Source organism: Cetorhinus maximus, chromosome 11 (assembly GCF_964194155.1).
Source record: "Cetorhinus maximus chromosome 11, sCetMax3.hap1.1, whole genome shotgun sequence".
In the NCBI taxonomy this organism is placed as follows: Eukaryota; Metazoa; Chordata; class Chondrichthyes; order Lamniformes; family Cetorhinidae; genus Cetorhinus; species Cetorhinus maximus.
In genome coordinates this window covers 60,294,095-60,319,723 of record NC_135889.1, presented here as the reverse complement: position 1 = coordinate 60,319,723, position 25,629 = coordinate 60,294,095, and the positions used below count along the sequence as shown (strand labels likewise).

At 44.3% G+C, this 25,629-nt stretch overlaps 1 protein-coding gene across 5 annotated transcripts in view; it reads right to left on the bottom strand.

Moving 5' to 3' along the window:
• gpr155a (G protein-coupled receptor 155a) overlaps nt 1-25,629 on the bottom strand; it is a 72,572-nt gene that overhangs the window by 2,380 nt on the left and 44,563 nt on the right. For 4 of the 5 annotated variants that reach the window (XM_078552069.1, XM_078552071.1, XM_078552068.1 and 1 more), the window contains exons 10-15: nt 12,784-12,991; nt 4,130-4,228; nt 3,567-3,700; nt 3,017-3,112; nt 2,818-2,882; nt 1,547-1,684 (exon numbers count right to left, since the gene is read on the bottom strand). In XM_078552069.1, coding sequence (XP_078408195.1) covers nt 1,547-1,684; nt 2,818-2,882; nt 3,017-3,112; nt 3,567-3,700; nt 4,130-4,228; nt 12,784-12,991 — 740 coding nt within the window. Of the gene's footprint in view, nt 1-1,546; nt 1,685-2,817; nt 2,883-3,016; nt 3,113-3,566; nt 3,710-4,129; nt 4,229-12,783; nt 12,992-25,629 lie in introns of all 5 variants that reach the window. The other variant, XM_078552070.1, reaches the window with a different exon arrangement.

The following is a 25,629-nucleotide window of genomic DNA, read 5'->3' as shown; positions in this document are numbered from 1 at the left end:
ATGAAGTGGAGGTTTCTCACATAGCACAGCAGATTGTAGTGCTAGTGATGATGTACAAAAGGGAGAACAAAAAAATTTAAAATAGCAATTGGGGAATGCATTCTTACTGAAATAGTTCTAATATTATACAATAGTCTGGATTTGCTATAGAAATAATGGAGTGAACCTTAACACCCCAAAATAGGGTTCAAATATTAACATTTTAAAAATCTCAAACCAGACCCCCAACCCACCTCCTCCCACTTACTTTTGGATTTAACGTAGATGAGGCAAGGGGTGGGCAGCCAACCTGCCTACAGGAGATGAGTTAGCAATTTAATATTTTCATTATCTATGTAGCCTCTGAATTAACCTGCTTTGCAGATTCAAAAGTGGCTGGCTGGATTTATCAGGCCTCGGGAAATCTGGCAGCTTATGGGAGGCGAAGGCGGCTTCAGAGAGAAGCTCAGCATCTTTACAGCATTGCTTGTGGGCCAGAACAAGCAGGAATGCTTCCCCTCTGTTCCTCAAGATCTACCCCACTCCATACAAACTGTTCGGAATTGGAACCCCTCCCCGGGATCACAGATTGGACCTACCTGCTCCTGCCACACCACTGTCTTCCACACCTATTTGGAAGCTGAGCCGATTAATCAAGCTCACTTCTGGGTGGGGAATCTGTCAAGGAGACAACATGCATGCTGTGGAATTAAAGCACAGCGTGTGAGGAGACCCAAACTTCTGTGCTTCTCATCCAAAACTCCAGCACCATGTACATGCCTGCTCCAGACCCCGCTGCCACCCTCCACCCCACCTGTGTTAAATATCCAGACCGTGGGCACCATCTCTATGGCAAGGTTTTGACTGAAAAATGACCTGTGTTTCACATTCTATTTTGGCAGTATACAAGAAAAGCATTCCGTGTCACAGTGCTATTCGCCTGAGACTATTGAAACCAAACCAAACATACTTACCGCTGATATCCGAAATAAATAGATAAAGTAGCTGAGATCATTGACACTTATTAACTCATCTCTTTTTGTGATAAAGTTGGCTAAGATGTCTACATTATGTCTACATAAAAAATGTCTATAGAAAGAAAAATGCTTTAGCAAACACAGAAGTGTGTTTTTGTAGAGATAACATACTTAAGAAGGTGCAACGCATGTTCAAAATGTTTACATTGCTCAAAAAAGTTCCCCCAAATTTTAAGCATTATATCCTAATTAATTAAAAGTACTGCTTTCAATACAATAACATATTTCAAAGTTTCCTGTACAAATATCTTTTTGCTCCCTCATTAACATGCTGTGTCACAATTAAATGCAATATATTGATGAACAAACTTTTACAGCAACAAAAAAAATCTGTGAATTTGAAGAATACCAACATCACAGTCTTTAAGAGCAAGTAGTGGAGTTTTAGTAAATCCTAGGAAATAAATAAAGTATTTTTCAGATTGAAACAAAACTATTACAGCCTAAGCATTTTAAGAAAATGCAATGCATTGCCAGCACCAAGGATTGGTGAGCACAATCCCTTGAGTCATGTTAATAGAATCTCATACCTCCTTCCTTTGATAATGTCTCTGGAACACTGATCCTTATGATATTGAGAAAACTGTTGGCAAGTCATCCTTATGTCCTCAGTTAATGTATTGTCAGTCTGTACTCCTAAATTTCTTCCGTGCCATAGGAATTCCAGCCTGTCAAGTCATGCAGAATGATTAATGAATGACATGCCAAAAAGTGCCAAATAAAGTCCAACTCCCAGTTCTTGAGCACACTGTGCTATTCTAGGGGTGGGATATAGGAACTGCTAGACAAAAAAAAACAAGATCCATCTAGTTTGCCTTCTACCATCTCAGTGGTTGCATGGAGAGGACAACCATATTTTCACTCATAGGCTGAAAATAACAGTCCTAAAATTGCATGAAAACAGCTCTCCAGCAACACAGCAAAAGAAAAAAATAGCTTTACAATGGGGCAACAGGGGTGTGAACCCACATCCACTACTTCCTGCGCATCAGCAAAGTTACACAAACACACTGTTCTATGCCAATCTAATTTCCATACTTTATCGGTATAATATAGTGCCTATTGTGACGTGTGTGTCATATATATAAAAAATTTTTACACTGGTATGAACATCCTATTAATTTCTATGTCCAAATTTGGAATAGAAACTGTTTTCATAAACTTGTCATGCTATGATTATACCCTGTCCCAGTGAAAGCACTGCTGTGTTATCACAGACAGGCGAGTATAATTAAAGCATGACAAGTTACAAAAGGAATTCCCATTTTAACTGTGGGCATATAGGTAGATATAGCTAGCTAGGTGGATGGTCTGAACATCTTTGGCAGCTACAGGACTTTAAAAGCTTTTTGGTAATGTGGCAATTCTCCGGCATCGCAATGTATTTTTTTTCCCCCTTTGACATCTTTCACTGTTATCACTGGTCAACCAGGTTGCCACATCTTCAGCCAGAAAGATAGGAGAGCATACACTGTGAACTTCATGACTTCAACTGATTACACTACGTGATTACAAACTGGCAAAACTCTTCTGCAGCACAAGGCTGATCATTGCAAGTTTTGACCTTCTCTTCTCTGTTAAAACTTTTTATCTACCTGAAGTTTGCCATCAGGAACACAGCTGAGATTGGCAGTACTTGGGTACCTGTGATAAGCATGTTACAGTGATGGTCAGTACCAAGGTTTCAAATTGAAACCCTCAGCTTGCTGGTCTAATGCAAACTGCTAGAACTACTGAACTGCCACTCATTTTAAGAGGCAGGAGTGGGTGCTGTTCAGCTATAGGAAATAAAATTATTTACCTCTTTTTACATGGAAGAATGATTAAATGTTTATCAAGTCCAAATATGCCAAAAGAAATAAAACCCTGAAGGAAAACAGAAAAGTAGATTAATTATTTAGGATAATATTTAAATTGACATTTGTCACCAAATCGATTAAATTTTACTGTTGAAATATCAGAACAGTGTCACATGAAGCAGGCACATCAGAAATACAAACCTGGCCAAAATTAAAGATTATACAGAAGAACTGCAGCTCAACGTAAAGACGACCTGGCTCATGATTAAACAACCACCAGAGACAACTGGATACATTCTGAAAAATGATTTTAAAAAAGACATATCAAAAAGCTATTTATACAAGCAATGCAAGTGCAAGCCCAGTGAAAATGACTAACATAAAGTAGGTAATATTCTAGGCAAACATTTCCCTCATTGTTTAGGTCAACTAAAATGGCAACTGCCATTGTCAATTGTAACATCAGCAGCACAGGGAGAAAAACATAGCCAGGCTTTCTATCCTTGATTATTCATTTGCCTCCACAGCAGTCTGCTGAAACTCATTGTCACGGCTCACATGAATTATAGCCTCTTTAGGAGCACTACTGGAGGATGAGCACTGCCTGTAGAATTGTTCTACCAACAAAAAACACCACCTTCAGGAAAGAAGGGGAGGGAAACTGAGTGAGATAAAAAGTAAATACTATATTTTTGTTATTTGATTAAAGTGGCCATTGCAAAGAAGAAATTCATTTTAATGTCAGACTTACAGCAAACAAGCCTATAATGAGAAGCAAGCACAGCAGCACGTGTCTGGCCAGCTGTGGATCTGTATTCTGTAACTGCTGTTCTTCTTGGACCAACACACAGTTTTCAGCTTTACACAAGGTCGTACATTGCTCCGCTGAAAAATGTATCATAAGTCACATATTGTAGATACAGGAACTACCATTTTATTGTTTTATTAACTGCAGGGAAAAAAAAACTTAACAATAGTGAACAAACCTACTCATGAAAAAGCTATTACTGCATTAGTACCTGGTTGAGAAATCCAATTGTTTAACTCAAAAATTAAGAGCACAAACAGAAATACAGGTTGCACAGGGAATGCAGCCTGTTTAAACTTTAAACTGGTTACATTTTTAGCCAAATTACTAACTCATTGTTAAATACCATACCAGAATATTTGACTAGACAAGGATTTCTAGATTAGTATGCATAAATGCTGTACAGTATGCATCATACTTTTTGTACTGCTTTTAGCCATCAAAACATTTAAGTAATTAAAACTGGGCACTTCAATAGCCAATCAATATTGGTTTAATAAACATACCATTCAATAAAGAATCATTTATACTTCTGTCATTATTCCGAACTTGCTGGCTGCCACAACATAACTCGCCTTGATTTTCCATTTGACATGCACAGATTTCTGTCAGTAAAGTAGAAATACCTTAAACCATCAGCTTTCATACTTAACAATGCCAATAAAACTTTTACATAGGGAATTAAGAGCTGAAATTCAAGCCCAATACTGTGTTTGGTTTTGTATTTCAAGTCCTCCAAAATCGTTACACCACACATTTTCAAACACACTTCTAATCTTTTCAAATAGTTGACTGTTTCAAAAATGCAGAATTTTTAAAAGCACCAAAAATGCAGAATTTTTAAAAGCACCAAATAGAACACAGCGCAAAATGAGAGAAAAGTGAATCTTGAAATCACAATTGTTCAAAACCATCTAACAGAATAACATTAATGCTGAAAAATTCACAATTTTAAAAAAGTGGATCAAATTCTACAAATTCTGCAAAGAAAAACTGCGATACATATTTCTAGCTATATTAAAACAGATTTGTATTTTGAGAAAACACAATCTAGTTAAGTCATAAACAGAAACGGTTGAAAGATTAATGAAATAACCAAATTATAAAAATGAAAATAAATAACTGCGAATGTTCAAATTCAGGAAATAAATCATAAAACATTTTCAGCAGCAGTTCCAAGTGTGTGAGGGAGAGGTGAATCACATGAACATTTGGTATCAGTCTTGATTGATAGAGATTGTTGGTAGGTTAGTGATGGGAGTTGATCGTGACAGTGTTATTTTCTCAATAAAACTGAAGAGCATTACAGTTATAAGAAAACTTTAATTGAAAATACTTCAACTATCCCAAGGCTTTCACCTGAAAATTCAAACATTTACAAAATAACAAATGCCAAAATTGACTTGAAATGGTGATTATGCAATTTTCAGTGTTTTTCTCTTTTTAAAATGTAATATCTCAATTTTTTTAACCTCAGGCTGCTTTTTTTCAGTAGATACAGACTGCTTGTTGAGTACTGCAGTCTGAGGGCTGATAGTTCACTGGTATCATGCACAAGTGTGAACATAGAAAACTTTCTTTCTAGGCAGCACGGGGGTTAAACTGGTAAATTCCGAAAACTGGATGCAGGGATCACGATGGTTGATTATCCTGTTGACCAGTTCAGTGATGTAGTTATGCCAATTTCTTGTTGCCTGCTCACTCTGATTTCTGCATTTAGCCAATGCTCCCCGTGCTCTTCACTGGCTGTATACATCTGCAAGGGCCCAATATCTTTACAGTGTTAGCCATGGCTCAGTTGATTTTTTTTTTAGACACAGTAAATTTATTTAATTTGGTATCAAAATTATGCCATGAACTCATACGGAATTGGTTCTAGCAACTGTGGCTTGTTTGCCTTGGTTCGTACGAAGTGTGCCTTTCTGGACTCAGCAGGCTGGCGTTTCAGCTCAACCCAGGTCCACTTCTCCTTAGCTGCTCTCTTTGCTTCTTCATTAGCGCACTTGCATCTGAGTCCTAAGTTTATGGATTCATGTCCTACTGCAGGACTTGAGCACAAGAATTAAGGCTGACACATCATGCAGAATGAAGAATCCTGCTTCAGACACCATGAAGTAGGCTTCGTGGTCTTGAGTATGTAACAGCAAGTCTTTATTAACAGCTCCTACGTACATATTTACAGTAGAGGATGCAGGTATGGAGCTGACTCCAGTCTAGGGCTGGGGTTTTCCGGCCCTGTCGTGCCGGGATCCGCCGTGGGAGATTCGGCGGCCCAGCCAAAAGTCCATTGACTTTCGGCAAGACCAGACAATCCTGGTGCGGGGGGGCGGGGCTGGAAAATCCTGCCCTAGGTCTTTACCCAACTCTGTCCATCTCTAGACTGACCCTGGTTCTGGGTCATGTGTTTTCTTACACTGTGTAGGCAGTACTGTACTCAGTCCCACATTCACCCTTTATGTATCAGACCCTACTACCACACCAGCCCCCAAGTCTTTATAGAGTTACTTTAGTTTACTTCCAAGTCTTACATTGTTATAAGTCTTGTGCATTAACCTTATTGTTACAACCTTAATGCTATTCTAACGTATTTGCTCTTACAGTATTAACATTATCATTAAAAGATTCTCACTGCCGCATCACCCCACTTCAAGTCCTTGAAGTTAGAGGTTCAGACGGTCTGGAGGCTTATAACTCTTCCACATCGCATTCGCCATTCCGTCGGGCAAGTGGTGGGCTCTGGTGTTTCTTGTTCTTGTTGTTGGCTTGGAGGTTTGACTGGTGTTTGGGTATGGGTTTCATCTGTTTCTTCCACTGCCTGATGTTAAACCACGCCTACTTTGTCTGGCAGGTTTGGCAGTGTATGGTTGTTGGTTGTCTTGACCATTGCTTGCAGGGTGGACAGAAATGGTACTTGTCTGCTTGGCTGTGTTTTTTCCTCTTTTTCCTCTGGGATTTCAAGAAACTCCCTGAGGCTGAGGAAGACTGTTCCTGTGGCGAGGAGAAGATTGAGTATCATGCTCACCTCTGCTTTCTGTTGTTGATGGTGTGCAACTGCTAACAGGTTCCAGCATCCTTTGTGGTTTTGGCACGCTGGCTGGAAGTTGCAGTGTATGTACAGTGGTTGGTGTGCCTACCGACTGTACCATCATCGTGGTTGGAGATAGAGCCTCCTCAGACCGTTGATTCTTCTCTGGTATTATTTCCACTGGAGGTGCAATGATAATCTCTTGTGCAGTAGGTAGGGTCTGACCATTGGGGACTTCCCAGGATCTGGAATAATGATGGACAAACCTGCTCCACAAAAAGAGAAGAGAGATCGCAGGTGGAATCAGAGTCTGAATACTCTTTAGTGTCTGAGGTCTCAGTACCGTGCTGCTCTGGCCAACTAACAACTGTGATAGTCTTGACATCTTCCGCCGGCTAGATAAGATCGAAGGCTATGGAGGCATCGCTGCTCAGAAAAGAGAAAGGCTGATTGTGGACGACATACATCAGCTCAAAGATTTGTTTGTCACCATACCTCAGTGATTCAAGGGTCATGCCAATGACTGGGAATCCCCTGCTCCATAAAGTGGAGTGTTTGTTGTTCGAATCCAAAGGCCTTGGAGCCACGGTTCCTCATCTGATAGGAATGTCACGCTGGCACTGAATCTAATTTAAAATTTATTGGATGACCATTTACCAGGTTATCTGCATTCCAAGATGAAGAACTGCTTTCTTTGATCTCACCCAAGAAAAGAATGGCTGTGCGTCTTCTGACTCTTCGGTCTCAACCTTGTGGGTTACCTTTGGGATGTCTGTGTGGTGCTGGAGTTTACCAAAGTGTCCTGTCTGTGGCAGTGGAAGCAGTGGGCAGTACTCGCAGGACACGGATCTTTCCTGTGAGGGCGCTTCACACCACAGCACTGGCAAGGTCACCCTATTGGCCGGTTCTGGGGTTGCGGCCCCTGATGTGGGTGGTCCTTGCATTTTTGTGTCTTGAAACGGTGGACTAAGGGTTGGTTTCTGCCTCATGAAGCGTTCTTGCCTCTCAGGATGGTCTGAAATTGCTCATGTAGCTCAGTCTAAGTAGCTGAATTGCCTTGTCTAGGGTAAGACAAACTCTTAGCTTGCAGATCTGCAGATTTTTTTCTGAAGTCTGGAGCAATGCTGTATTTTGAAATTTTTCTCCTCCAAAGACTCCAATTCTGTGACTGGTCTGGGCCATGGGTGAATCCCAGTGAAGCTGCAAGTGTGGAATTGTGATCCATTTTTGAAGATTTTAAAAAGTGTGGGTTCAGCTTTAAGAGATTACAGGCTTCCAAGGTGGCGTCGCTGGTTTCTGCTGAACAAAAAGATCTTCCTGTGCTTGGTGGTTTTTGGCAGGCTTTTCAAAATAGCAGCGGCGTGCTTCTGCCTGAAGAAGGGACTGCAATGACGACTTAATTCATTCAGCATCATCGTGTTATGAGTCGGGGCTCTTGGAAAAGAACTTGCTGTTTCCAAACGTAAACAGTCTCAAGGTACCCAGAGTGGACAAAATTAATTATTAATGATGACTTTTTTCTTGCCTGGCTTGGGAGCCATGTGCTGAGAGTCGGAGTCTGGAATTGGGTTTAGCGATGAGTTGCTTTCAAAGGAGGCTTGTGATTGAAAGACCTAAAAAGGGGTTTCTCAGGGTTAGTTGGCCTGGAATTTTTTAAAAATCTCATTCTCGTGGGCTGCCAGCTCTGCTTGCTGAAGCTGGATTTCCCAGCAGGATGCAATGGAGTCTTCTACTTGAGTAAAGCTTCAACCTTTCTTGTCTGCACCCAGGGTCTTCTGTCTCTGGAGCTTTTTCCTTATTTTTTTTCTGGTGAGTTCTCTCAGCATCAGTAGCTTCAGTTGGGAGTTAGGTTCAGTGCAGAATCTGTTGAAGATGTCCTTTTTCTTAGTTTCTCAGCATTCTTGTGAGGATAGGGTTTTCATCCCGATACTGCCACCCATGAAGAATCCTGCTTCGGATACCGTGAAGCAGGGTTCGTGGTCTTGAGTATGTAATGGCAAGTCTTTATTAACAACTCATAACCATGTACATATTTACAGTAGAGTAACAGAGCTGATTCCAGCCGAGGGCCTTACCCAACTCTGTCCATCTCTAGACTGACCCTTGCTATGGGATCCAGGGACAAACAACTGTAGCTATGAGGATAGATTGGAGAGGTTGGCTCTGTTTTCCTTGGAGAAAAGAAGGATGAGAGGAGACTTGATAGAAGTATTCAAGATCCTGAGGGGTATGGACAGGGTAACTAGGGAGAAACTGTTCCCATTCAAGGGTACATCAAGAACTAGAGGGCACAGATTCAAAATAATGGGCAAAGGAGTAGAAGTGATGGGAGGGAAATTTTTTTTACCCAGAGGGTGGTTGGAGTCTGGAACGAACTTCCTGAAAGGGCGGTGCAGGCAGATTCGATCAAAGTATTCAAAAGGGAATCAATTGCTACCTGAAAAGAGTGAATGTGCAAGGTTATGGGGATAGGGCAGGGAAGTGGGATTAGGTAGAATGCTCATTCAGCGAGCCAGTGCAACCCGATGGCCTGAATAGCCTCCTTCTGCACTTCTGTAAAGATTTTTTGTGACGTGCCTTCTTATATTACTGAGTGAGTGGTACTGTACTCAGTGTCATATTAACTCTTTACGTACCAGGCCCTACTACAATTACACAGAACTGAGGTAGTGGTACAGTGCCAGAGGTGTCAACTTTCGGAGATATTAAACAGATCCCATTTGCTCTTTCAGTTGGACGTAAGTGATTCCATGGCACTACTTTGAAGAAGAGAAGTTATCCCTGGAGTCCTGGCCAATATTTATCCCCCAATCAACATCACAAAAACAGACTCTCTGGTCATTATCACATTGCTATTTGCAGGAGCTTGCTTTACACAAATTGCCTGCCATGTTTCCTATGTTATAACAGTGACTACACCTCAAAAAAGTACTTGATTGACTGTGATCCGAAAGGCACTGTATAAATGCAAGCCAGTCTTTCATATTTTACTGCCAAGCACTATAGAAGGCAAGCCTGCAACACTTAATGCTAGTCTGCACCTCTTAAAGGAAAGGTACGCTGTGGTTGTGGGAGGTTCCGAGACCATTGGGAATAGTGGCAGGAGTTAATACAGCCTGTTGGGGCAGGAAACATGATGGCTGGGCACGCAATCGGGGCAGAGGACCCGCTTCAGTTTTCTGGTGGCGGCAAAATGTCCCTGCATTAAGGTGGAGGATGGAAGGAGCTGATGCAGGATTCCCGGCCACCGCTGGCGGGATGTCAATTAGGCTCCTTATTGAGCCAATTGGCACACATTATCCCTGAGCCTACTGCAAATTAATGGTGGCTCAGGGATTAAAGAGAGGCTACAAGGTGTTCCCACATCCTCAGAAGGTCACCCAATAAACCCTGTCAGATTTGCCAGCAGCCTCCTGGAGGTGGTGCAGGGTCTTTCATAGCCAGGTACTCTGAGCCCAATCGAGGGACCTGGCCTTGGGGGGGCTGGCCGCTGCAAGCCAAGCCCTGCCCTTCTCTCCGAAACTTCTCCCCCTTTACCGCGAACGCCTCCCTCGCCCCATCCTGCCTTTCCTCACCTTGATCTGGGGTCTCACAATGATCCTAGGCCTCTGCTGGGTGCACTGCTGCCAGCAATTACTGCTCTTGCTGGTGCTGGTGGCATGAAGAGCTGCTGGCCTCTAATTTGCCAGCAGCTCAGTGGGCTTCCGCCGCCGGAGACCTCAATTGTGGGGAAGGTCCGGCAGTGGTCATTCAAGTGCCTGAAGGACACTTGATTCCATCAGACTACCCCGCAGAACTGATGGGGTTCCCCACCGGTTCGCCAACTGGTGGGCGAGACCCCTGTCAGCCCAACAAAATCCAACCAGTGTGTGGTTCAACAATCAATAATGAGTGATCATGGGAGAGAGCACCAAAGTTTGTAAATACTGCACTGACTTCTTGTTTGAAGATGGGCAATGGAGGAGAGATATCCTGTATCCTCAGGGGAGCAGAAGGCCCTCTGGAGTTATGCTCAGAAGCTAGTGATGAGAGATAGCAAAGGAGATCAATGCTGGGAGCATTGCTCCAAGAACATGGATGCAGTGAAAGAAGAGGTCTAGTGATCTCACACGAGTGATCAAAGTCAGTGGATACATCCTCAAATGCTATATCCTACCAACTCCGCGAGTAACCTCAGGCAATGCTTAAATCGGTATATTCCTATCATTCATCTGCCAACAACCTCCATCAAACATACCAAAAATTCATATGGTTCACCTCACCCTCACACATTCAGTCCTCAAACCTATATCTCACAGTTTGCACACATATTGCCAACTATTCAACCATGACAACCACATCACTCATACAGATTCTACAAACACTCCCATACTTACCTCTCTCTTGCAGGAAAAAGTGACACATAACCAGAGACAGCAAGAACTAACTGGAGGAGGAAAGGCACATCTGCTTGTTTTAACCCCTATGGTGGAGATGGTTCTGGTCATCATGGGGAGGGCTATTGCTGAAATTGCGGCCACTGCTGGGGCTGAAGCCACTGAAGGTGAAGGTCTCCATATACTGAATCCTTCTTCTCTCATCAAACTTCTCTCATTTCTGCCTCAATCTCTTCTGACTTGCAAGCAGCTAATGCTGTAAACACACACTTTGTACTTTCTCCTCCTACCTGACCATAACCTTACCCTTGCCTCTTTTACATTTCAGTCACTCAAGTACTGCAACCTGCCCAGATACTGGGGGAAGAACCAGAAAAAGATTAAGAATGAAAGTACACCAACATCCACTTCACAGTGACAGCCACTAGTTCAAATATTGACATTAAATTACATGCAAAGGACAGGAGAGAGGCAAGATCTGCATGTGGTAAAACATCAGACACAAGTTTGTTGCAGCCAGGATGGGAGAAAGAACAGAATCATAGAATCACAGCACAGAAAGAAGTCATTCAGCCCATTGTGTCTATACCAACCAAGATATCCAGCCTAATCCCGCTTTCCAGCTCTTGATTTGTAGCTTTGTAGGTGCATATCCAAGTACTTCTTAAATGTGATGAGGGTTTCTGCCTCTATCACCCTTTCAAGCATCAAGTTCCAGATCCACTCCCCGCCATCCTCTGGGTGTAAAGAAAATCTCAATTCTCCTCTAATCCTTCTACCAATTACCTTAAATCTATGCCCCATGGTTATTGACCTGCCTGCTAAGGGAAATAAGGTCCTTGCTATCCACTATATCTAGGCCCCTCATAACTTTGTGTATCTCAATTGAATCTCACCTCAGTCTCCTCTGTTTCAAAGAAAATGACCCCAGACTATCCAACTTTTTCTCATATCTAAAATTTTCCATTCCTGGCACCATCCTCATACATCTCCTCTGCACCCTCACTCGAATGATCATATCTTTACCAAAATGAGGTGGCCACAATAGTATTTAGTACTCTGGCTGTGACCTGGAGGAAAATCATTAATATATTAAACAAAATTTTTTTTTTGGTCTATTTCTTTGAACATTTCTCTTTACCTGATATAAAAATATTGAAAATGGGAAAAAAGGCTGGTTGGCTGATAGTCAAGCATCATCCAAGTGGTTATTGAGCCCTGCCTAGGGGTCCTACCTACTAGGATTCAACTGGTCACATTGTAGTTGGGCGCTGCTCAACTGGTTTTGAATAGGTCAGTGCGCCTCAAATCTTCACTTATGGCACCTTTGTCTGATGATGTCAAATGTGCTGTGGACAAATACAAGCCAGATTGCACGTTGCTAAATCATGCTGATTTAACTAAACTATCTAGTAGTTTATGTGTTTTGCATACTGATGTTGACAATGTTCTAAGATATTTGGAATTATATGCTGAGTCTACATAGGCTAAACGATTGTCTATAAAATGGCCATCCAACCCTCCTGCTTTGATGATTCTAAGCTAATCCTAGGATTCAGCACTGAACAGCAATGACACTGTGAAGAAAAAAACAAAACACAAGCACACTGTGGACAACGGGTGGGAGGCAGGGGGACAACCCAGGCCATCTTTACCTCATTAAAAAAACACAACATATAGAAGTTTTAAGGAAGAAACAGTTAATAAATCCCATATCTGTCATTCCATGCTAAAAAATGTAAACAAAAAAGACTTTCACCTTCTCCAGTTGCAAATTCTGTATCAGATGTTATATTTTTATCTGTTGTTTGGAATTCTTTCAAACTAGGATTCACACTAGTATTGCTGGAAATAGAGTTGCGCTGTAGTATCTGGTAAGCATTATCTTGTCTGTTCCGACTCAGTAACATCAATGATGAGCCCGCAAGAACAATGCTACATGACAGTACCACTGTAGTACTAATAACCTGTAAATGAGAAACATGTGAAGGAGGAAAGAAAAACACACGCACCATAGCCCTTCAAGCAATGTGAATTTGAGGGTCAGAGTAATAACAAATACAGAGTACAGCCCAATACTCTTGTGGCAAACAGACTTCTGGTCATAATTCTAATCATACGTGAATCATATCTTTATGGAAGTTCTAATGTACAAGCAATTTCTTTTATTGCAGCATTTTAGTTCTACTATACTAAACTTTGTACAATCTACCTTATTCTGCATGGGAAGCCCTAGCTGATGATTGAAACCTATGTACATCATCAATAAGCAATCCGTTACACTTTACTGGTATTCAAAACTTATGATGTTAAGATTCGCAGCACAAGGAACCAGAATCAGAGGGAGAGGGAAGTGGGGGAGGTGGGTGAAAATAATGACAAGGATATGGAGTTTGTAGCAGGGGCAGGAAACAATGGATTCAGTCTTCCCAATGTTTAATTGGAGGAGAATTTGGCTCATAGAAAACAAGATGTTGGAAAAGCACTCTGATAATGGAATGGTAGGGGGAAGCAGTGGAGGGACTTTTGAAAGGAAATTGGATAAACACCCGAGGGCAAAAAATGTGCATGGTTACAGGAAAAGGGCAAGGGAGTGGAACTAGCTAAACTGCTCTTGCAGAGAGTTGGCATCGGCTTGACGTGTTAAATGTCTCCTTCTGTGCTCTAACCATTCCATGATTCTATTGGTTGAGGTGGTAGTCATCAGTGCACTTGTGGAAGTCTGCAGATGATGCCACCAAGGGGCAGTAGAAAGGGGCCAAAGATAGATCATGGGAGGACTTGGGAGGTCCTGATATGGGATCCGGAGAAGAAGCCATTGCTGAAGGTTTTCTGGCTTCGATCAGATAGGCATGCATGGAACCAAGCAAGGGCAGCCCACAGAGGAGAGAAACATTGGAGAATAATGGCATAGTCGGCTCTTTCAAAGGCCACAAGGAGGTCTGGTGGGGGTGTTGGGTGAGAGTTTGAAGGAACACATGGTTTATCCCAGTCCAGAGGATGTCATTTGTAATGTTACACTGTCATACAAGTTAAATTTCAGGAAGATGACGAACTTCAGCTGGCTGTGGTCTGCAGTCAGGCCTTTAGAAGAGTGCAGCAGACAAGAGGGGCTTAGGGCTGGCAGTGATAAGTGGTCATTGAACAGGTTGAGAACCCAGTGGTGGGATGAAGCAGTTATGGCCAAAAACACAATAGGCAGGGAGCAAATGGAATAAAGGAAAACATGGAAGGAACTGAAAAACATTAACTTATATTTATATAGCACTTTTAAGGCCCTCCTCCATGACAAGTTTGGTGGCAGGGGCATTTAATCAGCCAGGAAGGTGAGGGTGGGGACCCCGCCACTTTCCCACCCACACCCTGATTAAGTCCACTTAATGCCCACTTAAGGGTCTCATCCCACCACTGCTGGTATTAACCCATGCAGGTAGCACGACAAACAAATCCCATCGCAGTTGCTTGCGGGCTTCTGTGGAGGGGGGTGGGTGGGGGGTGGTGGCAGGGAGGTGTTGGGAGTGTCCCTTGTTCAAAGGCACTCAGTGCCTGATTGAGGGACCTGGCATTGGGAAGGGGATGCTCGCTGGGAACCAGCTCCCTTCTCTTGCTGCTGACTCCCTCACCCCAACCTTCCTCACAACCCTTACCCCGACTTGTGACCCCCACCCCATGATACCCTTCCTGTCATCACTCATCTGTGGCCTAAGATCCAGTGGTGATACTGGGCCTTGGGCGTCTGTCATACCAGTAGCAGCTATTGCCCTCGAGTGGTGCTGCTGTTCAATGGAACTGCCGGCCTCTGATTGGCTAGCAGCTCCCAGTGGGTGGGACCTTCACCCCCAGGGTCCTTGATCCTGGGGAAGGCCCTTTGCTGTCCAGTTAAGTGCCTGAGTGTCACATAATATGGTGGACGTCACTGAAAAGAGGCGACACAGGCAAGACTACCATTGCTTACATTAAATAATGCCCAATGAAATGTCCCAAGGTGCTTCACAGGAGCAGTATAAACCAAAGAAAGACACTGAGCTACATAAGGAGATTTTAAATCAGATGATCAAAAGCTTGATCAAAGAGGTATGTTTTAAGAAGAGTCTTAAAGAAGGAAAGTGAGGTAGAGAGGCGGAGAGGTGTAGGGAGGGAATTCCAGAGTTGGGGCCTCGACAACTGAAGGTACAGCCATCAATGGTGAAGCAATTATAATTTGTAATGCACAAGAGGCCAGAATTAGTCTGCAGACATCTTGGAAGGTTGTGAGGTTAGAGGAGACTACACAGAGAAGGAGGGCAAGGCCATGGTGGGATTTGAAAAACAAGGATGAGAGTTTAAAATCAAGATGTTGCTTGACTGGGAGCCAATGTAGGTCAATGAGCCCAGGGGTGAGAGGGGAAGAGGACTTGCTGCAAGTTAAGACATTGGCAGCAGCGCTTTCAATGACCTCAAGTTTATGGAGGGTAGAATGTGGGATGGGCAATTTGGAATGGGCAATAAATGCTGACCTAGCCAGCAATGCGCACATCCTGTAAAAGAATACATTTTAAAAAACAGCCAAGAGTGCAATGAAATAGTCAAGTCTAGAGGTAAGAAAGGCATGAATGAGGGTTTCAGCCACAGAGAAGCTGAGATAGGGGTGAAGACGATTGAAATTACAGAGGTGGAAATAGGTGGTCCTCATGATGGTGTGAATATGAGGTCGGAAGCTCATCTCAGGGTCAAATGTGACACCAGGATTGCAAACAGACTGACTTAATCTCATACTGTTACTGGGGAGAGGGATGGAGTCGATAGCTAGGGAACAAAATTTGCAGTGGGGACCAAAAACAATAGTTTCAGTCTCCCCAATATTTAATTAGAGGAAATTTCTGCACATCCAGTACTGGATGTTGGATAAGGAGCCTGATAATTTAACAACAGTGGAAGAGTGATAAGTAGATATAGAAAATGATCAAGTTGGGGCTCAGTGATGGCAGTGATGACCTGCAGCTGACTGAAAGTGCAAGACTGCAGTAACTTTGCAGCAAAGTGTTTAGATTGCAGATCGGAAACAAAATTGTTCTCCTAAAATCCAAAGGGAGCAGTGGAAAAGAAATAAATCAATAAAACTAAAACCAAAAGAAGCCGATAAAATTCAAACTTTTACGCAAACATGTTTGAGAGAAACATCTCTTACAACAAGCAGCCAAATGACATCAGAGCTGGACACACAGGGATGAGTTTTAACCTGCCAGGGCGGCTCCCAGTGTTTCTATTAAGGTGTGTGCATGCATGGCTGCACAGTAATCTGAAAGGTGCCCTGTTTTGAAATAAACAAGTTGCTCACAACTTTGAGGAAGTTCAGCAACTTCTAAAATATAAGCTGCCCATGAACAAGGAAGTAAACTTCCTTGTAGCCCGCACAGCATTAAGAAAATTTAGACGGAACATTGGTGGGCGGGTGTCTACACGGATGGTGGGTGAAAAAAGCAGAAAAAACTGGCATGTCAGGAAGTTGGCAGGAACCTGACTTCCACATTTAACTTCAGTGTGTTCGATAACACATGGGAAACACCCGAGGGACAGGGAGCTCCGACATTTGAATATATTAAAAGGCAACTAAGTGAAGTTTAAACCCTGGATTCTGTTTTTAACTTTGAGTGCACGAGTTTCCTGGTACTTGCCAGGTAAGACAAGGTGAGAGAACAGCAGGGATTGGCGAGATTGAGCAACTGACAGGCAAACAAGGCTTTAAATACTGCGATACGGCAGCTGCTTCCTTACCTAAGCGAATGGCTTTTCCTCACAGGACTTGTTCTGCTTCATTGCTTTGGAGGTGATTCCCAATACTGTGGAGGTCATTTCTGCTGCCTTGGAGTTTTTGGCCTTTGATCTGCACTTCCCAGCAGCATGGGAGCCAATTATACAGCTTCCCCTTGGATCTCTGATGAGGAACAGGAGGAACAGCACCAGCAAAGGCAGGAGCAGCACCAGCCTTCTCCCCAACCATTTGTCACTCCACAGGACAAAGGGGACGAGCACAGAGCTCCAGCTCACGGGAAGCAACACCCCAACACAGGGTATACAGTCAGAGGATTAGCCTTTTGGACATGACTGAGCATCAGTCAGGTGGATGCTGACATTTACAGCCTCCTGGAAGGGCATCCTAACTGGACCAAGGTGGGCATACATTCCCACCAGGGGTCAAAGTCAACACAGCCCTGAATTTTTTCACCTCTGGTTCCTTCCAGGTGACCTTTCCAGAATTTCACGATCTCTTGTATACAGGTACATCTCCTCGGTAACGGAGGCTATATTTGCCACTTCTCCATGATGAGACTAGTTTCAAAAATGAGAGGGCCCTAAGATTTATTGCTCCAGCTGGCTTCCCACATGTAGAGTGAATTAGATTGTACCCATGTGACAATCAAAGCATCCTCAGATCAATGGGCAGTATTTATCAATCAGTTCATCATTACTCCATTAGCTTTCAGCTGGTATGCAACCATCAAAAATTATCATGCACGTCTGTACAAGGCGGATCAGGAAGGTGCCTTGATTCCTTTATTCTGTGCTAGTTTCCCATAGATATTCACACTTCTGAGCAGAGTCAGTGGGTGGCTTTTTGAAGAGAATGACTACCTTCTAAGGACATGGCTGACGATACCTGTGAAAAGTCCTACCACTGACACGCCAGGAAACCAAAGCTACATAAGCACAAGTGTGGTCATTGAGCAAGCCATTGGGATGTTGAGGCTGTGATCCAGAAGCCTGGACAAATCTGGGGGTCCCTTTCAGTATGCACCAGAGGGAACGAACACCAACAGGAGGAAGGCAATGTCCCCTCTTTATCTTTGGAGGAGGAGAATGAAGAGGAACAACCACAGGAGGAGGGGCTGATGTGACAAGGACACCTGTAGTCACTCTCTTAGTTGCCAGGAATGCTTGGGATAGACTGATTCAGGCACACTTCAGCTAACCAGAGGCATTGCAGTCATCTGGCACACCAATGCTGAACCCATTGTGCCCCAACAGCCTATAAAAGAACAAACAAAGAACAAAGAAAAGTACAGCACAGGAACAGGCCCTTCAGCCCTCCAAGCCTGCGCCGATCATATTGCCTGTCAACTAAAACATTTTGCACTTCCGGGGTCCGTATCCCTCTATTCCCATCCTATTCATGTATTTGTCAAGCTGCCTCTTAAACTCCACTATCGTACCTGCTTCCACCACCTCCTCTGGCAGTGAATTCCAGACACTCACTACCCTCTGCGTAAAAAACTTGCCCTGCACATCACCTTTATAGTTTTCTCCTCTCACCTTAAATCTATGTCCCCTAGTAATTGACTCTTCCACCCTGGGAAAAAGCTTCTGACTATCAACTCATAATTTTGTAAACTTCTATCAAGTTGCCCCTCAATCTCCGTCGCTCTAGTGAGAACAATCCGAGTTTCTCCAACCTCTCCTCATAGCTAATAACCTCCAGACCAGGCAGCATCCTGGTAAACCTCCTCTGCACCCTTTCCAATGCCTCCATATCCTTCTGGTAATGTGGTGACCAGAATTGCACGCAATATTCCAAGCATGGCCGAACCAAAGTTCTACACAGCTGCAGCATGACTTCCCAGCTTTTATACTTAATACCCCTGCCAATGAAGGCAAGCATGCCATATGCCTTCCTGACTACCTTATCCACCTGCGTTGCCACTTTCAGTGACCTGTGGACCTGTACACCCAGATCCCTCTGCCCGTCGATGCACTTATGGGTTCCGCCATTTACTGTGTAATTCCTGCCTGTATTAGACCTTCCAAAATGCATTATCTCGCATTTGTCCGGATTAAACTCCATCTGCCATTTCTCCGCCCAAGTCTCCAACCGATCTATATCCCGTTGTATCCTTTGACAATCCTCTTCACTATCTACAATTCCTCCAACCTTGGCGTCGTCTGCAAACTTGCTAATTAGCCCAGTTATGTTTTCCTCCAAATCATTTATGTATACCACAAACAGCAAAGGTCCCAGCACTGATCCCTGCGGAACTCCACTAGTCCCAGCTCTACTCACAGATGGATTAACAATCCATATCTTCCAATTGGAGGTAATAGGCAACAATGGCAAGAAAGGACAATGGAGTATTGAAATAAAATTCACTCTTTGTAAACACTGAACAGAAATGTGACAATGTAACACAATGTTAAATAACCCAAGTTATAACCCAAATTCTCCAATGTGGTGCAATCACAGTAGCTTTAACAGAACTCGAGGCAGTCTCTGATCTGACTGCCCAGATGCTTGTGGTTGATACCCTCTAGGTTTTGAAGCCTGTGAGGGCCCCCTTCAAAGACTGCCCCTGCCTGCCCCTCTGCAAGGTTAGGCTCGGCCATCAAGCAGCATGTGGGGCTCTGATGGGGGAGGTTGGGGTGTGGGGTGGGGTGGCAAAGGAAAGGAGTGGTAAGTGGAAGCGTTTTGAGCATTGTCCCCACTTCCATGTGCTCTTTCTCTATCTTACTTTTCATGGTCCACCTGCACTTCCCCGTAAGCTAAGGGCTGGACAGCATTTGTCTGTACTTTACAGAGGTGCTGAATGACCAAGGTGAGGCTTTCCATCATCCTGCTTAAGACGGCAGTCGGAGGGTGCAGGCTATTGGTCAGGACCAACATGCACTTGATTGCCTGCTGCATCTGATCCTTCGGGTATATGTCACTCTTCCCATGACCTAGACATCAGCGTAGAGACCGGAGATACCATTGTGCTTATGGTGGAGATGGATTCCTCTAATCTCGCTCCAATAATAGTGTCTCTGGAAAATAGGTTGACAGAACTTTACACCTTTTCTGCGGTTGCTCCCAAATCGTTCTCTTCCTCTACGTTCCCTGAGGTTTAGCATCTGCATACAGCTGAGCAGAGCTCAGAGGGTCCTGCATCCTCTGTGCTTGACTCTCCAATGCTATCCCTGTCTCTACCACCTGCTCCTGTTCATTTGTGATGTGTGCTTCAACATGTGATAACCCAAATTCCTGATTTGGCGTCCCGACTGAGTTGTGTGCATCTGAGCTGGTGGAGGGTGCGTGAGTTGTGTGGTAGTGCTTCCTCAGAGTGAATGACCTGCTGCGGCACCGGCTCCTGAGGGACACTTCTAGGATCTGTGGGAGATGAAAGGCATGAAATAGAGCTAACAGGGTGAGAAAGTTCTAAATTATCATCGAAATATGATGATCTGTACAGTGGTTGCTGACATCAAGTCTACAGATTTTATGGGGCCTGCAAGAACAGGAAACATGGCATGTTGGGTAACTGAATTAGGTGGATGCCGAAATTTTGATTTCCCGATGGTGGGCTGAGATGCAGAAATTAAGTCAGCTGTGTTTTTGTGGTGTGTCAGGTTTCATGCTGTCCTGTGGCGGGTTCCCACTTGTCAGACATTTGCATGCCATGAATACTCGTTAGCATAAACCGTTTTTAAAATTACGTCTTACCTTAAAGTCAATGACACATGAGAATGTTGTGGCACCTGGTTCACATTCGTTTAAAGGTGGCATGCAACAGTGGGTTTTGGGCAGTTGTATCTGAGGTCAGCAGTTTTCCTTGTTGAAATCTGTGGAATGATGCGGGGAGCGGGAGAATGGCAGCTTGCACAGAGGCCCGAGAGCTGCAAGGATGAGTCAGTGGTGAGGGGGCTTGTAGAGTGGGGGAATGGAGGACTGTAAGAGGGAAGGGCCTGGTGTCCTGGTTGTGATAGTGGGTGGTGGGAACGGTCAAGGTAAGAAAATAAGGAGCCTAAAGGGCGATGTAAGTGCTCTTGAAATGTAGGTCCATCTCAGGGTGTTGCCTGGCAGAGTCTTTACAGGGCTTTGAGTTCACCTACAACCTTTCAATTAACCCCGCTGAGAGTGATTTCGGACAATGTCCTTTACAATGCATCGAAGGGAGGTCCTGTTGAGCCATTTTGCAGAGAGTGAGTACAACACTGGAGACCAACATAAGAGGGAGGCGGTGGTGTAGTGGTATTGTTACTGGACTGGTAATCCAGAGACCCAGGGTAATGCTCTGGGAACCTGGGTTTGAATCCCACCATGGCAGATGGCAGAAGTTGAATTTAATAAAAATGTGGAATTAAAAACCCATCTGGTTCACTAATGTCCTTTAGGGAAGGAAATCTGTCATCCTCACCTGACCTGGCCAACAGGTGATTCCAGATCTGCAGTAATGTGGTTGACTCTTAAACGCCCTCTGACAGGGCTCAGCAAGCAACTCAGTTGTATCAAACCGCTAAAAAGTTAATAAAAAGGAATGAAAGCGGATGGAGCACCTGGCACCGACCTAGGCACCAGAAATGACAACGGCAAATACAGCCCTGTCGACCCTGCAAAGTCCTCCTTAATAACATCTGGGGGCTTGTGCCAAAATTGAAAGAGCTGTCCCACAGACTAGTCAAGCAATAGCTTGACATAGTCATATTCACAGAATCATACCTTACAGATCATGACCCAGACACCACCATCACCACCCCTGGGTATGTCCTGTCCCACCAGTAGGACAGACCCAGCAGAGGTGGTGGCACAGTGGTATACAGTTGAGAAGGAGTTGCCCTGGGAGTTCTCAACATTGACTCCGACCCCCATGAAGTCTCATGGCATCAGGTCAAACGTGGGCAAGGAAACCTCCTGCTGATTACCACGTACCATCCCCTCAGCTGATGAGTCAGTACTCCTCCATGTTCAACACCACTGAGAGGGAGGAAGCACTGAGGGTGGCAAGGGTGCAGAATGTACTCTGGGTGGGAGACTTCAATGTCCATCACTAAGAGTGGCTCGATAGCACCACCACAGATTGAGCTGGCCGAGTCCTAAAGGACAAAGCTGCTAGACTGGGTCTGCAGTAGGTGGTGAGGGAACCAACAAGAGGGAAAAACGTACTTGACCTCATCCTCACCAATCTGCCTGCCACAAATGCATCTGTCCATGACAGTATCAGTAGGAGTAACCACTGCACAGTCCTTGTGGAGACTAAGTCCTGTCTTCACATTGTGTATACCCTCCATCATGTTGTGTGGCACTACCACCATGCCAAATGGGACAGATTTCGAACAGATCTACCAACTCAAGATTTGGCATCTATGAGGTGCTGTGAGCCATCAGCAGCAGCACAATTGTACTCGAACACAACCTATAAGCTCATGGCCTGGCGTATACCCTAGTGTACCATTATCACCAAGCTAGGGGATGTTCACTGATGATTGTAAAGTGTTCAGCACCATTCGTGACTCCTCAGATACTGAAGCAGTCCATGTCCAAATGCAGCAAGACCAGGACAATATCCAGGCTTGGGCTGACAAGTGACAAGTAACACAAGTGCCAGGCAATGACCATCTCCAACAAGAGAGAATCTAACCATCACTCCTTGACATTCATTGGCATTACCATCACTGAATCCCCCACTATCAACGTTCTGAGGGTTACCATTGACCAGAACCTGAACTAGATTAGCCATATAAATACTGCTACAAGAGCAGGTCAGGAACTAGGAATCCTAGGAGTAACTCACCTCCTGACTCCCCAAAGCCTGTTCGCCATCTACAAGGCACAAGTCAGGAGTGTGATGGAATACCCCTCATTTGCCTGGATGAGTGCAGCTCCAACAACACTCAACAAGCTTGACAACGTCCAGGACAAAGCAGCCCACTTGATTGGCACCCCTTCCACAAACATTCACTCCCTCCAACACCACCGCACAATGGCACCATTGTGTAGCATTTACAAGATGCACTGCAAAAGCACACCAAGGCTCCTTAGCAGCACCTTCCAAACCCACAACCGCTACCAACTAGAAGGACAAGGGCAGCAGACACATGGGAACAGCACCACCTGGAATTCCCCTCCAAGCCGCTCACCATCCTGACTTGGAAATATATTGTCGTTCCTTCACTGTTGCTGGGTCAAAATCCTGAACTCCCTCCCTAACAGCACGGAGGGTGTACCTACACCCACAGCGGTTCAAGAAGGCAGCTCACTACTGCCTTCTCAAGGGCAATTAGAGATGGGCAATAAATGCCATCCTCACCAACGATGCCCACTTCCCCTAAATGAATAAAAAAATTAAATGAAGCATGAATGCAAAAACACATCATCGTTTCTTCCACTATAAACAGATGTCTCTAACTCCCATGTAACTATCAAAGCGTGCTAACCATGAGGCGTGCCAGTACATATAGCTCTCTGACTCAGCTAATCTCAACAAATAACCCTGATGCACACAAGAATAAAATTAAACAAATGTAATGTGGAATATCTACAAGCGTAAAATCTAAATTTGAAAAACACCCGTGCCACCTTTGTGCTCTCAATAAGTCTCATGCTAATGGCAATGGAATTGGGCAGGAAAGTTGTGGTTGTGATGAAGAGCCTCCTGCTTGTCCATGAGGCTTCTTTTGTAGCCTGGCAGTACCTGCATTGTCAGCTGATGGCAGATTTCGCCACTGAAAAGCTTCACCACCGTGTGATTGCATGTGTCTGCTGTGCACATTGCCAGCACTTTATATTCTAACTGTAATTGCATGGGAACCAGCAAAAAGCAAGAGAACTAATGTGGCGCCCACTTCCTGTTCCGCCATCTGGAAATGCACGCCACAGTTAAAATTCCACCCTAGATGTGTAATAATTGTATGGCATGTGGCTGTGTAATTTTTAATTGTGTCACCAGGTGGCTTGGAGACTCCCTTCTCTCCGTCGTTAATGATCCTGTATGCTGAGACTGGTATATCTCCAGTTCTTCCTCCAAAGCTGTCAAGGTGCCTATGACTGGAAGCCCTCATTTTCTGCTTTTCCCTGCTGTTCTGTGCTCTCTTCTCTTACAAGGATAGAAAGAAGAGTCCTAGGAGTGTGAGAAGTGGAATGGTTTTATAGAAGTATGGAAGAACAACATTTGTAGAGGGTCACTATGAAGGATGGGTGTGACATGGTAATAAGATGAAGATGAGTGTCAGTGGTGGCTGGTCAGATGGAGATATGGGGCGATGGCTTGAGACACAGGGATTGGTGCACCTGCGAGGTGTGCTGGTTTGAGAATGATGTGCAGGAGAAGGCTGGGAAGGCAATGTGAGGGAGTTTGCATTGAATCTGGCGAACCACACACCATTCCTGCCCTGGTCAGGTCATGAACCTCTTCTGGCACTACATTCAGAAGTGAGGCACCAAACTCCTGCTGCTAACGTTCTCTATCACTTCCAGCCACGCCTACTTGTTCTCTGAGGTTCCCTTCTTCCTTCAGTCCACAGTGAACAGAAACTCTCTGTGGGCCCTTACCACCCGCAGCATGATTCCTGGGAGGTATCTGAGAACCATGGTGCTGCCTTTTCAATTTTACTCTTCATCTGTTGCTGTCTCTGTCTTGATACTTCTAAAATGATTCCATTCTAACCCTTGCCTGATTTCTTTAAACAATGGAGTTGAATAGCAGTGAAGTTATGCTAAACTTTTATTAGATCTTGGTTAGACTGCATTTGGAGTATGGAGTTCTGGTCTTGATACAGTATTATAAATACGGGGAAGGTTCCGTACGGGGAAAGGTTCAAAAAAGATTTACTAGAATGACACCAGAACTGAGAGGTTACACTTATCAGAAACGATTGAACAGGTAGGGGTTTCTTTGTTCTAGAAAGAGGGATGACTTGAAAGAAGATTTTGAAAGGGTTTGTTAGTACAGAAGTAGAGAAGATAATTCCACTTGCAGGTGAGACCAGAATTGGGATCATAAGTATAAGACACTTGTTAATAAATCCAATAGGGAATTAAGGAGAAACATCTTTACACAAAGGGCAGAATTTTACCGTCAGCGAGCGAGTTCAGGGCCTGCTCGCCAACGCGTAAAATGACGCGCGATGACATTGGGCGGAACTCCCGACGTCACCGCACCCCATTTAAATTTTCAGCAAGGCGGGGGCGCAGCAAAATCAGCTGTGCGCCCGCCGACCTGTCAATGGCCAATTGAGGCCATTGACAGATCAATTAAAGTAATTAGTGGACCTGCCCATCCAACCTTAAGGTTGGCGGGCAGGCCAGGAGCCCCGGAGGGAAGTAGAAAAAACATGAAACCTCATCCATAGGCGGGATGAGGTTTCATTTAGGGTTTTAAAAATTTTAATAAAGTTTTTTTGGAAGCTATGAACATGTCCCAACTCATGTGACTTTGACACATGAGGGGCCATGTAAGGGAATTTTTTTTCCTTCTATTTTTAATATTTTTGAAAGTAGAGGCCATCTCCCTGAGGCAGCACTTAGCCTCAGAGAGATGAGTGCGCTCTTTCGTGCTCATGCACGAAAAAGCGTACTCTCGATTTTAGGCATTCCCCCCCTTCCTGCACAGGGAGCGCATAGCGCTACCCTGCGGATGTCACGCTGGGCGGGCCTTAATTTACACCCACGTAAAATGGCCCTGTGCCTCCGATTGGGGGCGCCGATCGGAAGTGCGCCCGCATGCGACCACCCATCAACCTCCCCCCCGATGGGGGGAAAATTCTGCCTAAAGAGTGGTTAGAAGATGGAACTCAAGGAGAAGTTAGATGAACATATGGGAAAGAAAGAAATGGAAGAATATGTTCACAAATGTAGATGAAGTACAGTGGGCTGAGGTTTGGT